At 36.5% G+C, this 18,100-nt stretch overlaps 2 protein-coding genes and 1 pseudogene across 4 annotated transcripts in view; all 3 read right to left on the bottom strand.

The window, feature by feature from the left end:
• The window catches only part of LOC132104037 (uncharacterized), a 35,771-nt gene extending 32,722 nt beyond the window's left edge, over positions 1 to 3,049 (bottom strand). The window contains exon 1 of one of the 2 annotated variants that reach the window (XM_059509217.1): positions 2,981 to 3,049. The gene's annotated coding sequence lies outside the window, so the exon portion shown is untranslated. The remainder of the gene's footprint in view (positions 1 to 2,980) is intronic. The other variant, XM_059509221.1, reaches the window with a different exon arrangement.
• Positions 1,772 to 1,869, bottom strand: LOC132104910 (U6 spliceosomal RNA; annotated as a pseudogene).
• Positions 3,050 to 10,741: 7,692 nt separating the features above from the next.
• On the bottom strand, positions 10,742 to 17,024 carry LOC132104036 (uncharacterized). Of its 2 annotated transcripts, none has more exons than XM_059509215.1 (8): positions 16,890 to 17,024; positions 12,648 to 12,856; positions 12,500 to 12,554; positions 12,282 to 12,418; positions 11,968 to 12,194; positions 11,553 to 11,712; positions 11,209 to 11,319; positions 10,742 to 10,872 (listed from the first exon to the last, which is right to left on the bottom strand). In XM_059509215.1, exons 2-8 carry the CDS (start codon positions 12,847 to 12,849, stop codon positions 10,790 to 10,792), a joined length of 975 nt encoding a protein of 324 aa, XP_059365198.1. In that variant the 5' UTR covers positions 12,850 to 12,856; positions 16,890 to 17,024; the 3' UTR covers positions 10,742 to 10,789. The 2 variants fall into 2 exon arrangements, with proteins under 2 accessions (XP_059365198.1, XP_059365197.1); XM_059509214.1 differs by lacking the exon at positions 16,890 to 17,024 and adding an exon at positions 14,119 to 14,245.
• Between the last annotated feature and the right edge of the window lie 1,076 nt (positions 17,025 to 18,100).

The following is an 18,100-nucleotide window of genomic DNA, read 5'->3' as shown; positions in this document are numbered from 1 at the left end:
GAAAGGCTGTCTCCAAGCAGAGGTTATTCCACTGGATAGTGGATGCTATTGTCCTGCCTTATCAGGCTCAAGACCTGCCATGCCCCCTAGGGATGAGAGCTCACTCAACTAGGAGTGTAGTCTCCTCCTGGGCGCTGGCGCAGCAAATCTGTAGAGCTGCGAGCTGGGCGACACCTAACACATTTGCAAGATTTTATAATCTCTTTGTAGTGCCTGTGTCCTCCTGGGTACTTGCCCCTTCGGGCCAGTAAGGACCTGCTCAGTGTCAATCCGCTTGCTGCGCCATTCCACTTCACAGACTGGATGCGTGCACTATTCCCCTCAAGTGAGTTCCTCAGTTCAGAACCCTGGGTTCCTCTGGCACTGTTGACGTGCGTGCATGCCCTATCAGTCAGCCCTGTGTTGGACTAGGTGCCTCCATGTGTTGTGATTCCCCTTTATCTGGGCAATCCTACAAGTGTATTCTCACAGTAAGTATCTTGGTAGCGGGTGTCTTTCCCTTGGCAAGCACCTTGCCAGCTCTGTCACTGAAACATCCACCCTGCAGGCTGGGTACCTCAGAGTTCATGTGTATCACCACTTCCTGGTTGATACCTGCCTGTGTAAATCCTCCTATGAGCAGGCAGCACGCTAGCATACGTCCAGCTGGAATATGCTACCCAGTGCATTCTGTGTCAGGTATAGGCCCTCACTCGTGCTGGCCTCACAACAGGGTGCTATCACTCACACAGGTCACTGGAAGACAGCCATGTGGTGTTTTGTAAGGGACCCCATTAGTCAGTCTGTTTCTGACGTAACGTTGAATGTGACCGACTGAAAGGGATGTCTAGGTTACGTATTTAACCCTCGTTACCTGAAGGAGGGAAAGGAGACGTTACGTCCCTTTGCCACATCGCTGTTCCGCTGAACGGCAGGGTCACTGGACTCAGCTCCTCAGTGAAGAATTGAATGTGAGTTGCTTGGGCTGCTCCTTATATACCCACACAGCGGGACAAAGCTTGCCATGCAAATCCCGCATACCAAGGTACAGCGTGTATCATTGGCTCGTTTTGTTACCGCTCGAAGGTGATTGGGTTCTCGGGCGAGACCCCATTCATCAGTCTCTTTCTGACGTAATGTCTCCGTTCCCACCTTCAGAGAACGAGGGTTACATACGTTACCTAGATGATCTTCTGTATGAACTAACAGCTGTGAACTGTTTTTGTATGTATTTTGATCTCTCTGCTAGTGTGTGTAGACATGTTTGTGTTCCAGATGGGTGTGGCCTCTGTTAATCAGCTGAAAATGGTGACTGGTCCTACTATGCACCTTTCCCAGATATAAGGACCACCCCAAACACTCATCTGCTGCCTTTGAGCCTTGTTGACACTGTACCATCATGCTTCACTGTTTTCTGCTATTGTTAGTATCTTCGTTGTTGTTTGGTTGTGAGTGTCGTACACGAGAGAGATATTCTGTGTAGTGAATCTGTTGAGTGTCTGTCATTGTAAGTTCAAATTCTGAATCTCCTGTTTATCTCCTGAAACTTTGTAAATATATTTGTAAATACTAGTTTGCCAAATTTAGGGATGTGAGGGATTTATGCTGCGGCGCCCGGGGAGCAGTTGGGGGTTCGATGCCTTGCTCAAGGGCACCTAAGTCGTGGTATTGAGGGTGGAGAGAGAACTGTACATGCACTCCCCCCACCCACAATTCCTGCCGGCCCGGGACTCGAACTCACAACCTTTCGATTGGGAGTCTGACTCTCTAACCATTAGGCCACGACTTCCCTAAAAGAGCAACTCACGGATTTGCGTGTCATCCTTTCGCAGGGGCCATGCTAATCTGCTCTGTATCGATCCAATTTTGGTATATGTGCCGCCGTGGTGGTTTGTTTATGGTTAAGGGAGGTAGGTAAGTTGGTCTGTATTTTGACTTCTTTATTTCCATTTGAAGTTATTTAGTTTTCAAAGAAGATTTTGTTTTGTTTATAGTTTGGCCTTGTCTGCCCCTGAAGAAATTCCAGTTGAAAGAGAATAAAATTGTTTATTTGTCATCTCTCTGGTGTGAACTCTCTTTTTCTTTTATGGCTAACCACTAGAGGTCGTAACAGAACACAAAATGCTTTACATTTCTTGAAATAATCATGTCTGAACATTGACCCTCAGTCTTGTCAATTTAATAGTTTATTAATAATGCAGTTACAACGTTCCCCATTCCCATTTAAAACAGGTTAGTGAAATATTAAACTAAACTCAAATATTAAATCTAAACTGACAAATAACAGATTGGAGATTAAAATAATAACATATTTGTTTTTTTTAAATAAACACAAAAAACTTATTTCAGTCAGAAATGTACTTTTGCTATGGTTGAATAGATGTTCAGCGACATCTTAAAGATTTTTGAATTTTGGCAGAATTTTTTTTTTATATAGTGTTTATATGGCAACAAGTAAATACTGTAAATTTAGTTATGCTAGTATGTGTGGACATTTTTAAACCATATGTGTTACAACTAACCACAAGCTCCCATGTTCTAAATGTTTAAACAGGATATCCGTTTAATCAAACAACAACAGGAGAAAACAAATCAGTTTTTCAAGAAAATGCTTCTTCATTTATCAAAATGTTGCAACATATAAGTTGTACATTGTTCCTGCATAATAAAACTGACACCGTACACTTCCATTAATCCAACTATTCATACCACCAAACCTAACTTTACCCATACGTGTTGCACTATATTAACAAATAAACTTTGATCACTGTATAACATCTGTTAAAACCATTTGTAGATTTTCAAGAACTGTATGATCATACTGTATGAATTGAAAGTTTATTGACATTTGTATAAGCATTTGATTTTAAATTAAATAATCATCTTTCTAACATTACCAACCATTAAGTAGTGTTTAATAAGGAGCTAAAACTAAAAACTTAGTTAGGTTTTCAAATGTTAGCTAAATTTAAGAACCATAATACTTTGAGTGAAGTGTTACCTTGTATGTCTTGGGATAATGTCTGTGGGACAAGACACTTGCGTCGTTTCAGCTGCCAAGCCCTGACGAGTGCTCTGACCTCAGATCAGTCTTTAACTTTTCAGAATCAGAATCAGAATGAGCTTTATTGCCAGGTATGTTCACACATACGAGGAATTTGTTTTCGTGACGGAGCTCCGCAGTGCAACATAACAGCGACAGAACAAAAAACACAATAAGGAATAAAAAATACAAAAAAATACAAATAGGTGGGTAAGGATTGACAATATACAAATTGACAATGTATGGCAGGTATATTAAAATGAGCATTTATGTATGTACATGTATATTATGTGGAAAAATTTTAACTGTACGCTAAGTATGTGTGTTTGGATAAATAAGTGTATGTGTATATAAATATAAATATAAGTAGTATAGTGTGTTCCATGTATGTACATGTATATTATGTGCAAAAGATTTACGTGTACGCTAAGTATGTGTGTTGGATAAAAAGTGTAGTGTATATAAATATAAATAGTGTAGTGTGTCCCACAGTTATTATCATTTTGGGTGTGGATCTCTTAGTGGAATATTCTAATATCACAGGAAACACACTCTGTGCCAAGCAAAGGGGGAAAAAAATAATAAGTTGTATTTAAATTCATATGTCCCTGAATTATTATTATTATCATCTATTATATCCTGGACTGTAGTCCATCAAAAGAATAGGTACAGATATCCAGGCAAATGATGAAAGAAAAGGTACAAGACATGAAGTGAAGTGAATCTGTGATATTTTCCTGTGTGTCCTTCAAAGCCAAAGATAAAGGATTCAGGTCTGTTAGATAAATGAGAATGTACTGTGATAGAAAAAGGCTGTTTTTTATGTACATCTCCAAGTTTTCCTTTTATTTCTGTGTAGAAATTATATATTGAAAGGGAAAACAATTGCTGAATATTTACTCATCTTCAGAACATCCAAAATATGAGTTTAATTCTTAATCAGAACAGATTTGGATAAATTTAGCATTACATCATTTGCTCCAATGGATACTCTGCAGTGAATGAGTGCCATCAGAATGAGAGTCCAAAGAGCTGATTAAAACAAAACAATAATCCACAAATAATCCACACAACTCTAGTCCATCAATCCATTTTATGAAGCAAAAATCTGTGTTCGTAATAAACAAATTGATCATTATGGCATTTCAACTTCAAACTGTTGTTTCTGGCCAAAATAATTCTTACAGAGACAAACTCCTGTATACCTTGGATGGCCTGAGATTGAGCACATTTTTGCTAATTTGTTCATTTTTGTGTAAGCTATTCCTTTATTCTGTCTAGTTCTTGTGTTCTGTCACTCAACTCCTTGCAGGAGATGGAGAAGCAAAAACTAAATACACCATTCTATGCCAATATATACTGTAAACTGGGAATTCCATGCACCAGAATATATGATAAAATATTTTTTAATCTTACGCTGTCTTTCATCGGTGTATGCTTTCTCAAAAATCTCAGGTGTCAGTTGTATCTTGAGACTGCAATCTAAAGTGTTGGTGGGTTCCTCTTCATGCTGTTCGTCAAGCTGTCTGTGTGTTCTTCTTTCTTATATGAAAGAAAGCACCCAAAAGAGCTACAAAAGGCCTCTTCTTACAGATTAAGTAAGTGACGTGCTGATGCACATTTACACTACAGTCTACAATTTTGCTTGTTTTTTTCTATAACCGCATCAATGCACTTCCTATTGTTCACATAGGATGTGGTACATATAATTTTACAGGATGTGTGTGTGCATGCTATTTCTCTTAACACACTGTAGACAAATTCAAGCATTTTAATCTAGAAACACAAGCATTTCCATATTGTTTCTATATACCCTTTTAAAGCTCAGTGCATTCCCTTATAGAACTTAATTGTTACAGGGGTGCTGGGAACAGTCACACTCGGGTTCGAACCACAGCAAACAGGCCCAATGTGAAATCAACTAAGCTTCATCCATGTCTAATGTCTGCTTTGTTTTTCTCCATAAGTTATGGCCGATAACAAATATTTTTTTAAACTCTTTTAAACAAAAGCTGATCTATCTCACACCCTCTCGCTCACAAGTGCTGGTCTCTGCTATTTTAAGGTTGTGAAGGGATACAGCAAAAACTGGAAGCTAACAACAAATAGAATTTTCTACCTATTACATTGTTTTATAACGTTTATAAACCTTGTCTTACAATAATGCAAAAATAGTAATTATTGTTGTACAATGTAAGAATAATTACACTATATTGATGTGCGCATGCCCAATAGTTTCCCTTCCCTTCCAGCCTTAACACTATTTTGATGTTCTTGTCAGCTTGTTGATTTGTGGAAAACAGCACAAATGTTTATACACCGTGTCATGTATAAATCATTCCAAACTTTGAAATGATTCAATCATTGCAATTTCTTCCTGCATATCGTCAGCCATTTTTATTCTGAAGTGTCACGAGATTTTGTGAGATTTCCTGTGTTCACAGTCGAGACTCTGGTTGAAAATCTGTGTGTGTGTGTGTGATTTGCTGTCTTTGTCACATCACAGCACACCACACACTATGGGAGCAAAACAGTTAAATGTAGGATTCTTTATCCTCATGTTTGTGGTCACATTATGAAAATCTTATAAGATGTAAAAAAATCTTTCGATGTGTACCCAGCATTAGTTTCGTTATCTACTTTGAAACTATGGCCCGGGACAGTGTTGCCACCTTGTGGAACAACTGATCAGGGAAAAACAAATTCAATGCACATCCATGTGACCTACACGTAAGCTACACGTGTGAGCTCCGTGTAGCTGTTTTTATTTTTTTTTCTCTAGAATCTTTATCTTACTATCACTCTCTGTTTTTAAAGTGATAAAATATAACTTCACACCATATTTCTGATATTATTGATCAATCTTATCAGATTAATTTTGATCGTTCACTTTTATTTTATATCCGTGAGTGCAGTACACCTGCAAAGCGTTAGCACTCGTTAGCTTGTCATTAGCGCTTTCATTCGAACCTAACGGTGAGTAATGGCTTCTCCTGCTATTGTTATTTGCACCTCTTGCCACATGTACAGTTTATCTATCTCTGTTGCAGATGAGGGATTCACATGTGATAAATGCAGGGAAATAGTTAGGCTGACAGAGAAGATTTCTGAATTAGAGACACGCATCCAAATTTTAATTGAGGACAGTAAGAATGTTAGGGCTCTAGATACGGCTTTGGATGCGTCTAGCTCAGGGATTCCTGTACATTGTTCGGTTCCGGCAACAGAGCCCCTGCAGCAGGGCAACTGGGTGACGGTGAGGCAGCGTAGTCGTGGGTCAAAACACCGCTCTTCTGTTCCGATCAAAACATTAAACAGGTTCTCCCCACTCAGTGATGCACCCACTGAGAAACCTGATGAAAGTGCTCTAGTTATTGGTGATTCTATTGTACGGAACGTGAATATAGAGACACCAGCCACCATAGTCAAATGTTTACCGGGAGCCAGAGCGCCTGACATCTTGGCAAATTTAAAAGTGCTGGCTAATGCTAAACGTAAATACAGTAAGATTGTTATTCATGCCGGCGCTAATGATGTTCGACTTCGCCAGTCAAAGATCACTAAAAATAACATTAAAGAGGTGTGTGAACTTGCAAACACGATGTCAGACATTGTAATATGCTCTGGTCCCCTCCCTGCTTACCGTGGTGACGAGATGCATAGCAGATTGTCATCACTCAATGGCTGGATGTCTAAGTGGTGCCCACAGAATAACATAGGTTTCATAGACAATTGGACGAGCTTTTGGGGCAGACCTGACCTGTTTAAAAGAGATGGTCTTCATCCGTCCTGGGGTGGCGCCACTCTTCTCTCTAGAAATATGGCAAATAATCTTAGTGTTTATACTTGACTAACTGGGGCCCAGGTCAGGAAGCAGACAGACTGGCTAAACCGACCGTCTGCTAGCTGCCTCACGTCACAGAGGTCAGTTAATTCTCAGCACATAGAGACTCTTTCACCTAGATATCACACTATAGAGACTGTGTCTGTTCCCCGAACTAGAAAATACAAAAAACGTCCAAACCAAGTTAAGATTAACAATTTAATTGAGGTTCAACAAATAAAAAACAGATGCAATATGGATAAACAAATGATAAAGGTTGGCTTATTGAATATCAGATCCCTTTCAACGAAAACACTTTTTGTAAATAATATGATCACTGATCATAATATAGATGTACTCTGTCTGACAGAAACCTGGCTAAAACCTGATGATTACATTATTTTAAATGAGTCCAACCCCCAAGATTACTGTTGCATGATTACTGTAACATGAGCCACGTCTAAAAGGCATAGGGGGAGGTGTTCCTTCAATTTATGACAATGTTTTCAGGATTTCTCAAAGGGCAGGCTTCACGTATAACTCATTTGAAGTAATGGTGCTTCATATAACATTATCAAGAGAAACAAATGTTAATAATAAATCCCCTGTTATATTTGTACTGGCTACTGTATACAGGCCACCAGGGCACCATACAGACTTTATTAAAGAGTTTGGTGATTTTACATCCGAGTTAGTTCTGGCTGCAGATAAAGTTTTAATAGTTGGTGATTTTAATATCCATGTTGATAATGAAAAAGATGCATTGGGATCAGTTTTTATATACATTCTGAACACTATTGGGGTTAGACAACACGTTTCAGGACCTACCCATTGTCGAAATCATACTCTAGATTTAATACTGTCACATGGACTTGATGTTGATAGTGTTGAAATTATGCAGCCAAGTGATGATATTTCAGATCATTATTTAGTTTTGTGCAAACTTCATATAGCCAAAATTGTAAATTCTACTTTTTGTTACAAGTATGGAAGAACCATCCCTTCTACCACAAAAGACTGCTTTTTAAGTTATCTTCCTGATGTATCCAAATTCCTTAGCATATCCAAAACCTCAGAACAACTTGATGATGTAACAGAAACTATGGACTCTCTCTTTTCTAGCACTTTAAATACAGTTGCTCCTTTACGCTTAAGGAAGGTTAAGGAAAACAGTTTGACACCATGGTATAATGAGCATACTCGCACCCTAAAGAGAGCAGCCCGAAAAATGGAGCGCAGCTGGAGGAAAACAAAACTAGAGGTATTTCATAATGCGTGGTGGGAAAGTAACCTATCCTACAGAAAAGCATTAAAAACTGCTAGATCCTATTACGTTTCTTCTCTTTTAGAAGAAAACAAACATAACCCCAGGTATTTATTCAATACAGTGGCTAAATTAACAAAAAATAAAGCCTCAACAAGTGTTGACATTTCCCAACACCACAGCAGTAATGACTTTATGAACTACTTTACTTCTAAAATCGATACTATTATAGATAAAATTGCAACCATGTTGCTGTTATTGAGCCTCTCATCAAAAAACCACAACTTGACCCCAAAGAACTAGTTAATAATAGACCAATCTCGAATCTCCCTTTTCTGTCCAAGATACTAGAAAAGGTGGTATCTTTACAATTATATTCCTTCTTAGAGAAAAATGGTATATGTGTTTTCCAGTCAGGATTTAGACCGTATCATAGTACTGAGACTGCTCTCCTTAGAGTTACAAATTATCTGCTCTTATCATCTGATCGTGGGTGTATCTCTCTATTAGTTTTATTGGATCTTAGTGCTGCGTTTGACACAATTGACCACAACATTCTTTTGCATAGACTTGAACACTATGTTGGCATTAATACAGTACCCAACATTCTCCCAGAAAGAAGATTTGGTTTGGTTTGTAAGTCAAGGTGACTATCTAGTTGGTAAGTTCTTCTTCTGGCTATCCAGAAGATAGTTGTTGTTATTTTCAAACAAGTTAAAATCAACACTGCTAGCATTTCTAACAGATTTTTCAATTGCTAAGACAAATTTCATGAACTCACTGACTAAACATTTCGCTTATCATATCTTTAATGTTAGACAGAACGAAATCAAAATATGTGTTAACATGTGATAACAGGTAACAGTAATGTGCGGGTCAATGTATAAAAAACTCGCGCCCGACTGATGTTTTCAACTAACCCGCCCGCAACTCGGACCGCAATAATAAAAAAAAAAAATTATGTTAATTTAATTACTTAAATAGGCTAAAGCCTACAGGATAATAAGCGTTATGGTCGCACACAGCTTGACATAAAGAACCGGTTAAAGTAATGATTATGAATGTGTCTAAATTAGCGAGGAGACATTTAATTGTTTAGTAATAAACTAGTGTTTTCTGTGTCGCTGATAAGATGAAGCTGATGATGTGGACTCGCCATGAACGCCATATGCACATTTCATATGGATTACATAATCAGAGAGTAGCCTATTTATTTTGGTTTGAATATTTCGTTTAAATGTAGACATTTCAACCTTTCTATAATATAGGCCTATATTTCTTTTTAAACCCACCGACTAAAAGATTAAGACACTACCTCACCCAAAATATCACCCAAAGTTTCTTCATTTTTCTTCTTAGCAATTTTTTAGAATCTGGAAAATTTACTGGGGCTAACTTGTTACTGCAGTCGGTAGAGCGATGTCGTATTCTCCACCATGTCCCACAGCAAAAGTGCTTTTGCATAAAATGCAAAAAAGCTCTCTCTGCTTCGGCATCTACAGGTCTTAACCAAGAGTATGTTGCGGTCCATTCGCTATTAAAAGTGCATCGTCTCTTTTTCGTGGCCACACTGGACATGGCTGCTTAGCCTGACCGAACAGCGCGCGCGCTCTCCAATTTGAGATTGTTGACAATGTTGAGGAGGCGTTCGTGCACCAGTCAACAGTTTGATCGACTAACCTTTTATTGCTCTCCTGTGAAATATTGGACATAAGTTAACAGTACACCTATGGACGTATCTGTGTATTTATTAGCAGGGTCGAATGAAAAAGTGGGACAGATGCTCAATTTGCGTGAGGCGGGACAAAGGGTAAAATGGCTGTAGGCTACAGTAACGTAAAGCGGGACAGGTGGTTACTCTATTATCGCGCCAGTTATTCAGACAGTAAAGTGTAGGCCTATGTATTTCAAAATTGTGTATAGTACTATATAAATTACAATTGGCATCTTTATTTCAAACGACCCGACCGACCGTGACCCGAATATCATAAAAAATATTTTTGGATGACTCGTAACCGCGGGTAACCGCAGGCACCCGCTCAATTGGATCAACCCGCTCATCACGGACAGGTAAACAAGGTTTATAGTTAAAAGATAAATAAATAAATGCAAATATAACTGGAGGTAATTGTTTGGCATTCTATGCTAACAGAATTACCAGAAAGTGTCAGTATATGACATCCAAAATAACTGGGATAGGAGCCAGCAAAAACATATGGGTGTATCTTTTATTTTGATCATAAATACAGTAAATTCACTAGTGTAAGATTAGTTATCTAAAAATCCTGCACTGGAAAGAAGGAGTCTGTAATTCTGTAATTCTGGTTTATTTTGAATGAAACATTGGAAAAGACATGTATAGTCTACATAAAAAAAAAAAAAAAAAAATATATATATATATATATATATATATATATATATATATATATATATATATATATATATATATATATATATATATACCATTATTATTATTATTATTATTATTATTATTAATCTTTTAGATATTGGATCAGACAAGCATGCTAATCCCACTGCTGGCATATGACTGAAAACAATTAATTTAGCCATGTCAAAGTGAAATAAATTGTATATATATATATATATATGTGTGTGTGTGTGTGTGTGTGTGTGTGTGTGTTTAATATTTAAGTAGGTCTTCATGACCTTTGATTGATGATCAAAATCCCAAAATGTCCCAAGGTATTTCCGTCTCTGGCATCAGTGAGGGGGAAATCTCATTTGGATTCTCAAGCCCAGGACCTGCAGGGGGAGGAGGTTATTATGCAGAATATACTAAAAAGGATGGTTAAAATAGAGGTTTTCTATAGAGTTGGCTATTTAATATGTGAAGACCACCATTATTGGGGTTTTCAATACAATTACAAAAAATTATAAAATGTGCTATACATACTCATGCCATAGGTATACAAGCACATTGTATTTGATCTAAGTATTCAACATTGCATTAATTTTGAAGTCAGCTTAATAAAATCAAAACCAAGGAAATCCCTGTATGTATGTCAGAAGCTCATCTATATCTGAAATATAATCTAATGAGTGCATTCACGTGACATCTATAACATCTGTATCACTCACCTCCTTTCTCTCTTAGTCTCTTCCGACCGAGTCGGTCAGCTGTGTAACTCAAATATTTTTTTATTTCAATTTCACACTCAGCCCTGTTTACACTTCGTTTGAATGCAGCATCTGAAAAAGAAACTTGATTATAAAATAATTGGAAATTCTCAAGCATATGTTTTATAGAGCCTCATACTCACAGCTGTAAATAGCTTGTACATTATTTAGGTCAAATATGCCTCAGAGTTCTTTAAATTAATTTTATTTCTCTGCATTTGTTTTAATTTGAAAGTAAAGACAACTGCAGACAAAATACAAACGTTCTTGATTTGTGGGAAGTGTTCATGCAGCAGTGAGTTTACCTCGGACCACATCTGTTAAAATAAGATGAGAGAAAGGTCTTTTTTCTCCTCTCCCCTGCCAGTTGAATTCCTTAGCCAGATCATCTGTTAGAACTTGCTGCATAATATTCTTAATCACATCCTTGGGGCCAAAACCTCCAAGTCCTGACAAAAATTTTACCTGTGAAGATTTTTTTTTATATGTAGTTCCAATACATTGATTTTAAAGTCTCAAATATTTTGTATAATGACATCAAACTGTACAGTTATAAATAGTCTGCCTGGACTATTTTTCCTAGTTTTCTTACCTTTAAGCTTTTCTTAGAAAGATACAAAAATAATTTTGATTCAAATCAGAATATATATATACATTAATTTGTGATCATGACCAAATTAATGTACAGTATCCCTTTAAATAAATGCTGTGTCGACTCACATATTTTTTCCGTGTTGTTGCGGTGCTGAGCTCTCTTTCAGTCCTGGCCATATCTTCAAAGGTTCTATGAGGCAGTTTTAGGTTTGCTTTAACATTTTTTGAAGGCACGCTTGTACTGCTGGGGGCTTCAGAAACTGTATTGTCTTTTAGTAGTTTCTTTAACATAGCACGGTTTTCCTGAACCGTGCTCTTAATGTCTCTCAGCATTTGGAGGAGCTCATCCTTGTCTGTTGTGTAAAATGAGGTGTGCTATAATTATAGAAAATAAAAAAATAATATTCTCATATTGATTATGTCAAAAGAAGTTGACTCACCATCAGCTGTTGTTCTGGATGTAGATGCAGTTGTTACTGCAGGAAGTGGTTGTAGATAATTATTTGACATTCCTTGAGTGCTTTCAAGTCTTTGTCTTTTTAGCATTCCAGGGAATCCAGTGGCTAATAGATATGACCTTTATTTGAAAAATCTTTCAAAGATCAAATCTATTGAACAATTTTTTTTTTTTGGAAAATAATGCAAGTCTGTTACTTACCGTTCTTTCTTTTCTTTGGTTTCTTTTTGCCCATCTTTTGCCATCTCAAAAGTGACTGCAATAAGATGAATATTATATTATATTAATTGAAAACGTATTAGACAGTAAATAATCTTAAATTAAGTTGTTTTAAAATAGTGAACATTACCATGTTCTCCGTGAAAGCTAATGTTTAGTTTCTCCCATTGTTTCCCTCCTGTTTCAGCTTTAATTCTGTTCTGAACAGCTTCCATGCACTTGTCTGGTGATTTGAATGGGGGCCAGTAACATTGTTTCTTGTCTAGACTCAGCCAGTTTGTTGGTGCCACCACCACCTCATCTGAGTCTTGCAGAGTAACAACTGCATACATGGTCAGTCTTGTGGGGAAAAAGAGAGAGATAGAAAAGGAACCAAAACAAGACAGTATTTAGCTCTGATTGAAAAATAAATATTATACATTTTATAGTAAATTGGAAAGATGGGGTGTACTTATTTTGTCAGAAATTTATTCTTTCACAAATTAAAAATCATTAAAAGGTCAACATTTTAAATATTTTCATAGTTTACAGTTATTATTTTTCCATTGTCTAGAGTGGTTCCCTAATGTGGAGCCCTTCCGACATTTCACATTTTGCATGTCATCTTAATCAAACGCACCAGATTCAAGTCGGCAGCTCATTAGTAGAGGCTTTAAGACCTGAAATAATTGTGACAGACAAAAGTCTGAAGATTTGTTCTTATGTAGGCTTCACATTAGCAGTTTTGGTATTCACCTTGGTTTTTATGTTGGTTTGTTGGATAATGTGATCGCTGTTTTCTATACTAAGGTGCACACCTGTGAACCATACATGACTAAAAGGTTGGTCTTTCTGGTACAGTTTGTTTCTGATGTGAACACAATCATACTACATCACGGAAGTGAACTACTACTGCTGACATATGAATTGATCAAACTGTGTATTTCTGTGTTTTCTCACTTTTTTTCCTGACAAGCATGACTGATGCACTGCGAGCAGAGAGAATTTCTATCTCATTTAATTGAATACATTTAATACAGACTCACAAATTCAAAGTACTTTGCAGTCAATGAAGAGTCTATATTTTTGCCAAGCAATTACTTGTGATCTGTCGATAAACTTTTTGATCAATTACTTAATGGTGTTAATACCTGCAAATTGACCACCTTCCAGTAAAATTCTGTCATTGTTGTGACACTGGCAATTTACATGATTCATGCAAATTCAAAAGATTTGTGTGAGATTTTTGTTGTTTTTAGGAATGTATCTCTGAGAGGAAATGACTGTGTTCAGAAAAGTTTTGATGGCATTACAGGGGTAATCAGGAAAAAGCTCTATTTGTGCTATTCCATAAGTGCCAACTTTTGTAAGAAACTGAATTTTCAATTTCATTAAGCCTGTCTGCTGTTTTGTTCACACTAATACAGGGGCGGTTCTAGGGTGAGGCCAGGGGGTTTACTAATTTACTAACTAATTTCTGCCTTGCTTGCTCATTTTTGCTTCTATGGTGCTTAGCCCCTTAAATTATGTGATGACTGACATGAAAGACTGTAGTGGCACAAAGTGCTTGATGATATGCATGATGATGCACTTTAAGGAATCATCGTATCGGTTATCCTCACCTTCCATCACCCTCCACTGGAATGCTTTCTTCCTTATGTATTACAAAATCATCCTCTTCATCCTCTCTACTAGTCCAACTGGCTTTTGATTCTTCCTCTGTGTTTACAAATGTTTCTGCATCCATTTCAGCACAATCTTCATCCTTAAACTAATTTCCTATACACTTTAATTGTTCACCATTGATATTTCCTCTGTGTAATTCCTCAACATAAAACACTTCATCAGATCTTTCCCTCACAGCAGCTAATACTTTCTCAAGGTCCTCAGGTTGGATGCAAAGTATCACGCTGTCTTTGAAAACTAGAATATCTTGCTGTTTTAAATGCCCAGCTAATGCAGAGCCAAAGCATTTCAAAGCCAGCATAATGAGAACTGGGGTCAAAGGGCAGCCCTGATCCAGCAGTTTGTCTCTCTCGATTGAAACATCTACAGATTCAGTATCTTCTTCTGGTGCATCTCTGAGAAGGTTTTTCACAATGAGGAAATCCTGATACAGAGTTGGGTTTGACCGTTTTTGCTTTTCTATTTCATCCTGAATATGAGACAACCTCATCTCAGTGCAGAATGTTTTGGGAGTGATCAAGACAGTAGATAAATCTTTTGGTACCTGACCCTTTGACTGAGACTCCAAGAAATCATCTAGACGTCTTGCCAGAATAGTTGCAATGACAAGGTAATCAACGTTAAAGAAGTGTTGACTATTGTCATGTTGACTTTTCACAGTTTCATTAAAGTGTTTCTCAGAGCAGTTAAATGCACCACTGTGGATTCTGTCAAAGATCATCTTTATGCATGGAATTATAACCTGAATGTTGTCTTTGTAGAAGGAAACTGGGATACCGTCTGGTCTCGGTGTGTCTGACACTTGAAGAGAATTTACAGCTGAAACAATATCAACCTCACTGGCTGCATGTGGGCTTTCTTCACCCATTGATGAACCTGTCTCATCTGTCAAAAGATGATTTTTATGATTAAATAGTTGGGAGAATGATTGTATGTGGAGATCTTTCTGAAAAAGTATTGTGGAAGCATTGTTGATTTCCAAGTACACAGGACGATGGTCGCGCATCCCTGAGTCTCTGATTAAGACAACTTCTGACACGCCACATGCATTCTTCTGGAAAGAAGAAATAATCTAGCCTGGAAGCAACTTGACTGTTGAACGTATAATTCTGATTTACAGGATTCTTTCTTCTCCAGACATCAACCAGCTGAAGAGATTTCAGGAACTTTTTCACACAAAAGCGCAGCTTTCTGTGGATTGAGGTATCTGTCACCCTTTTTGAATTGTCTTTGTCAATAAATGGATTGAGAACTGTGTTGAAATCTCCACCGATCACCAGCAGTCCTGTGGTCATTGACTGCAGGTAGCTTGAAAGTTTATCAAGGGTTTTTTTGTCTGTGCCATGGTTATAAACACTAACCAGTGTGTACAGCTGACTTTTCACTTTACATTTCAGCACAACATAAGCTCCACAGTTATCTTTTTCATCACTTATGTATTCAAAATCCAGTGTTTTCTGCACTAGTATGGCTGATCCCTTTCGGGACGTATACTTTGTGTAGAAAATATGCCACTTGTTTTTTAGACCTTCTATAATATGTTCATCTCCTGCTCCAATGTGTGTCTCTTGTAAGAAAATAATGTCAGCATTTTGTAGTTTTTGAAATTTCTGATCTCTTTGTCTTTTAAGTCCGTTAACATTCCAGGTGGTGAAGTTTATGGTCTGTGAAGCCATTGACAGATCTGCTTTAGTAAGTTCCCTGTCAAAACAAAGGGTGATGGAAGGTAGAACATTTTTGTTTTGAATTGCTGAGACTTTCATGGTTTCCTGACACCAGTAGAACAATTTTCTATTTGGCAGACATTTTTATCCAGAGTGATTTAAATTATATTTAAGATTTATTATTTATCTTCTCAATTTCCTAGGAATCGAACCGATGCCAACAGTTTAATTCAATGCTATTTTCCCCTTCTTCTAAAAATATTACTTTTCAATTATAATTTTTATTGTTATTGTTATTGTTATTATCATTATTATTAGTATTATTATAGTTGTTTTGTTTACTGTATGGTTTTAGCATTAATGTTGTGTTACACTTGCTAACAGACTGTAATCAAACAGACCACGTGACTGTTTCTACCACAACTGCCACTACCTGTTTAACCAGGTGGTTGTCTCTGATGAAAAAACATGAGCAGCTTATTTGATGCATGCATATTAATAAAACAATGTTACTTCTTGGAAAACAAGTGTGTTTGAAATATATCAAGAGTACCTTGGATAAGATCTTATACCTGCTCCCATTTTCTTTTATCTGATTTAGTTAATAAAGAGTTCCACTTGTACCACTTTTCCACAAATCACACATATTCAACCTTTTCAATCATACATTAAAGTGTGGAAAAAACAGCCGTCTCCAAAAATGATAAACTGAAATAATAATTTTAATTATAACATGACTTTTTTTTAAGGTATAACCCGTTTTCTTTTTTAAGTTTTTTTTTTAATATTATATATACCCCATGTGAGTGCCTTGAATGTCTTGCTTGTATACAAATTCTAAGTTGAGCATAAAGGATAGTACAGAGAGATAAAAAACAAATGTTGATGTTGAATGCTCGTTAGATAAATTAGTAGTAATATGTGCGTCTATAGTTTGTTTTGGAAAAACGTAAGCTAAAGGAGTACAGAAAATATTTTTGACAAAATAAGTTCTGGAATTTTAGTTAACTTTAAACATCTTAATAATTTGAAGAGAATGTTACCTTTTATCTCGCAGGATAATGTCTGTAAGACAGGAAACTGCCGTCGATTCAATTGTTGTTTTGAGCAGAGTGAGACGTCTGACGTAAGAGCTGATTCACTTTTGGGGTGTGGACTTCACGGAAAATGAAAGCTAGGGAAATTAAAAAAAAGAGAAAGAGTCTCCTAATCTCATTTGATATGAATTTTATACTTAATAAAATCACTACCATACATATGTATTGTGTTGTTGTTGTTTTTTTTGAAGATGTTTAATGTCAAACCACTCAGCTCCTTTTTTTGGGACATTATGGACATCATCAGCAGTAGTCATTTTGTAAAATGCAAGGGTTAATAAGGAAACACAAGAGTTTGCATGTTGTTTGCTTTTAAAGCTTGCCATTTCCCCTTAGGCAAAGTTGCATTAAAACCAATGAAAATGAAGCATAGTCAGTTTTGAATATAAGCAAAAGCTGTGATGATATTTAGTTACTGAATATTAATGTTTGATTAATAATTACTCTTTATAAATATACATGGGGATCTAATTCCTAATGTTTTACTAAGATTGTAAAGGGATCAGAAATGAGAAATATTGGAGGGGGTATATATATATATATATATATATATATATATATATATATATATATATAATTTTTTTTTTTTTTTTTTTTTTTTTTTTTCTTTTATGTTTAGCTTAATGCTTTGACTATTTTCATTTACTATTCATTACACTTGTCAAAAAAATATTTTACTTAAAAGGGTTATGAACTGCACTTTTTCTGCATCACAAAAATATAATTTTGATAAGTAAACACCCACTGCTATAATAGATGATAATAATAATTCAGTGCCATATGAATTTTTAAATACAACTTATTTCAGACAGGACCACTTTGGCAAGTTACTTAAATTTATTAAACACAATTTATCTTTGGCGGCATGGTTCCTTATGTGGGTTCTTGTTCCCAAATTAATTGAACATACAAGAGCTTAAACATTAACCCCCCAGAACCATCAGCTTGGAAATACATGACAATTAAGACACTTAATAAATGTCTTTAAAAGCAAACAGTGGTAATCGTGTAGATGTGGCAGTGGGATGTCTATCATATAGCTTGGTTACGAGGATGAGTGTCTCTCAGTGGACTTCAGAGAGGTCCATGCCAACAAGGACTTGAAAGCCCATAAGTAAACACCCACTGCTATGATTATGTAATGGTTTTGTGCGAGG

The sequence above is a fragment of the Carassius carassius genome, chromosome 25 (genome assembly GCF_963082965.1).
Source record: "Carassius carassius chromosome 25, fCarCar2.1, whole genome shotgun sequence".
Taxonomy (NCBI): domain Eukaryota; kingdom Metazoa; phylum Chordata; class Actinopteri; order Cypriniformes; family Cyprinidae; genus Carassius; species Carassius carassius.
The sequence above is the reverse complement of the archived record's forward strand: the minus strand, read 5'-3'. Positions and strand labels throughout refer to the sequence as shown.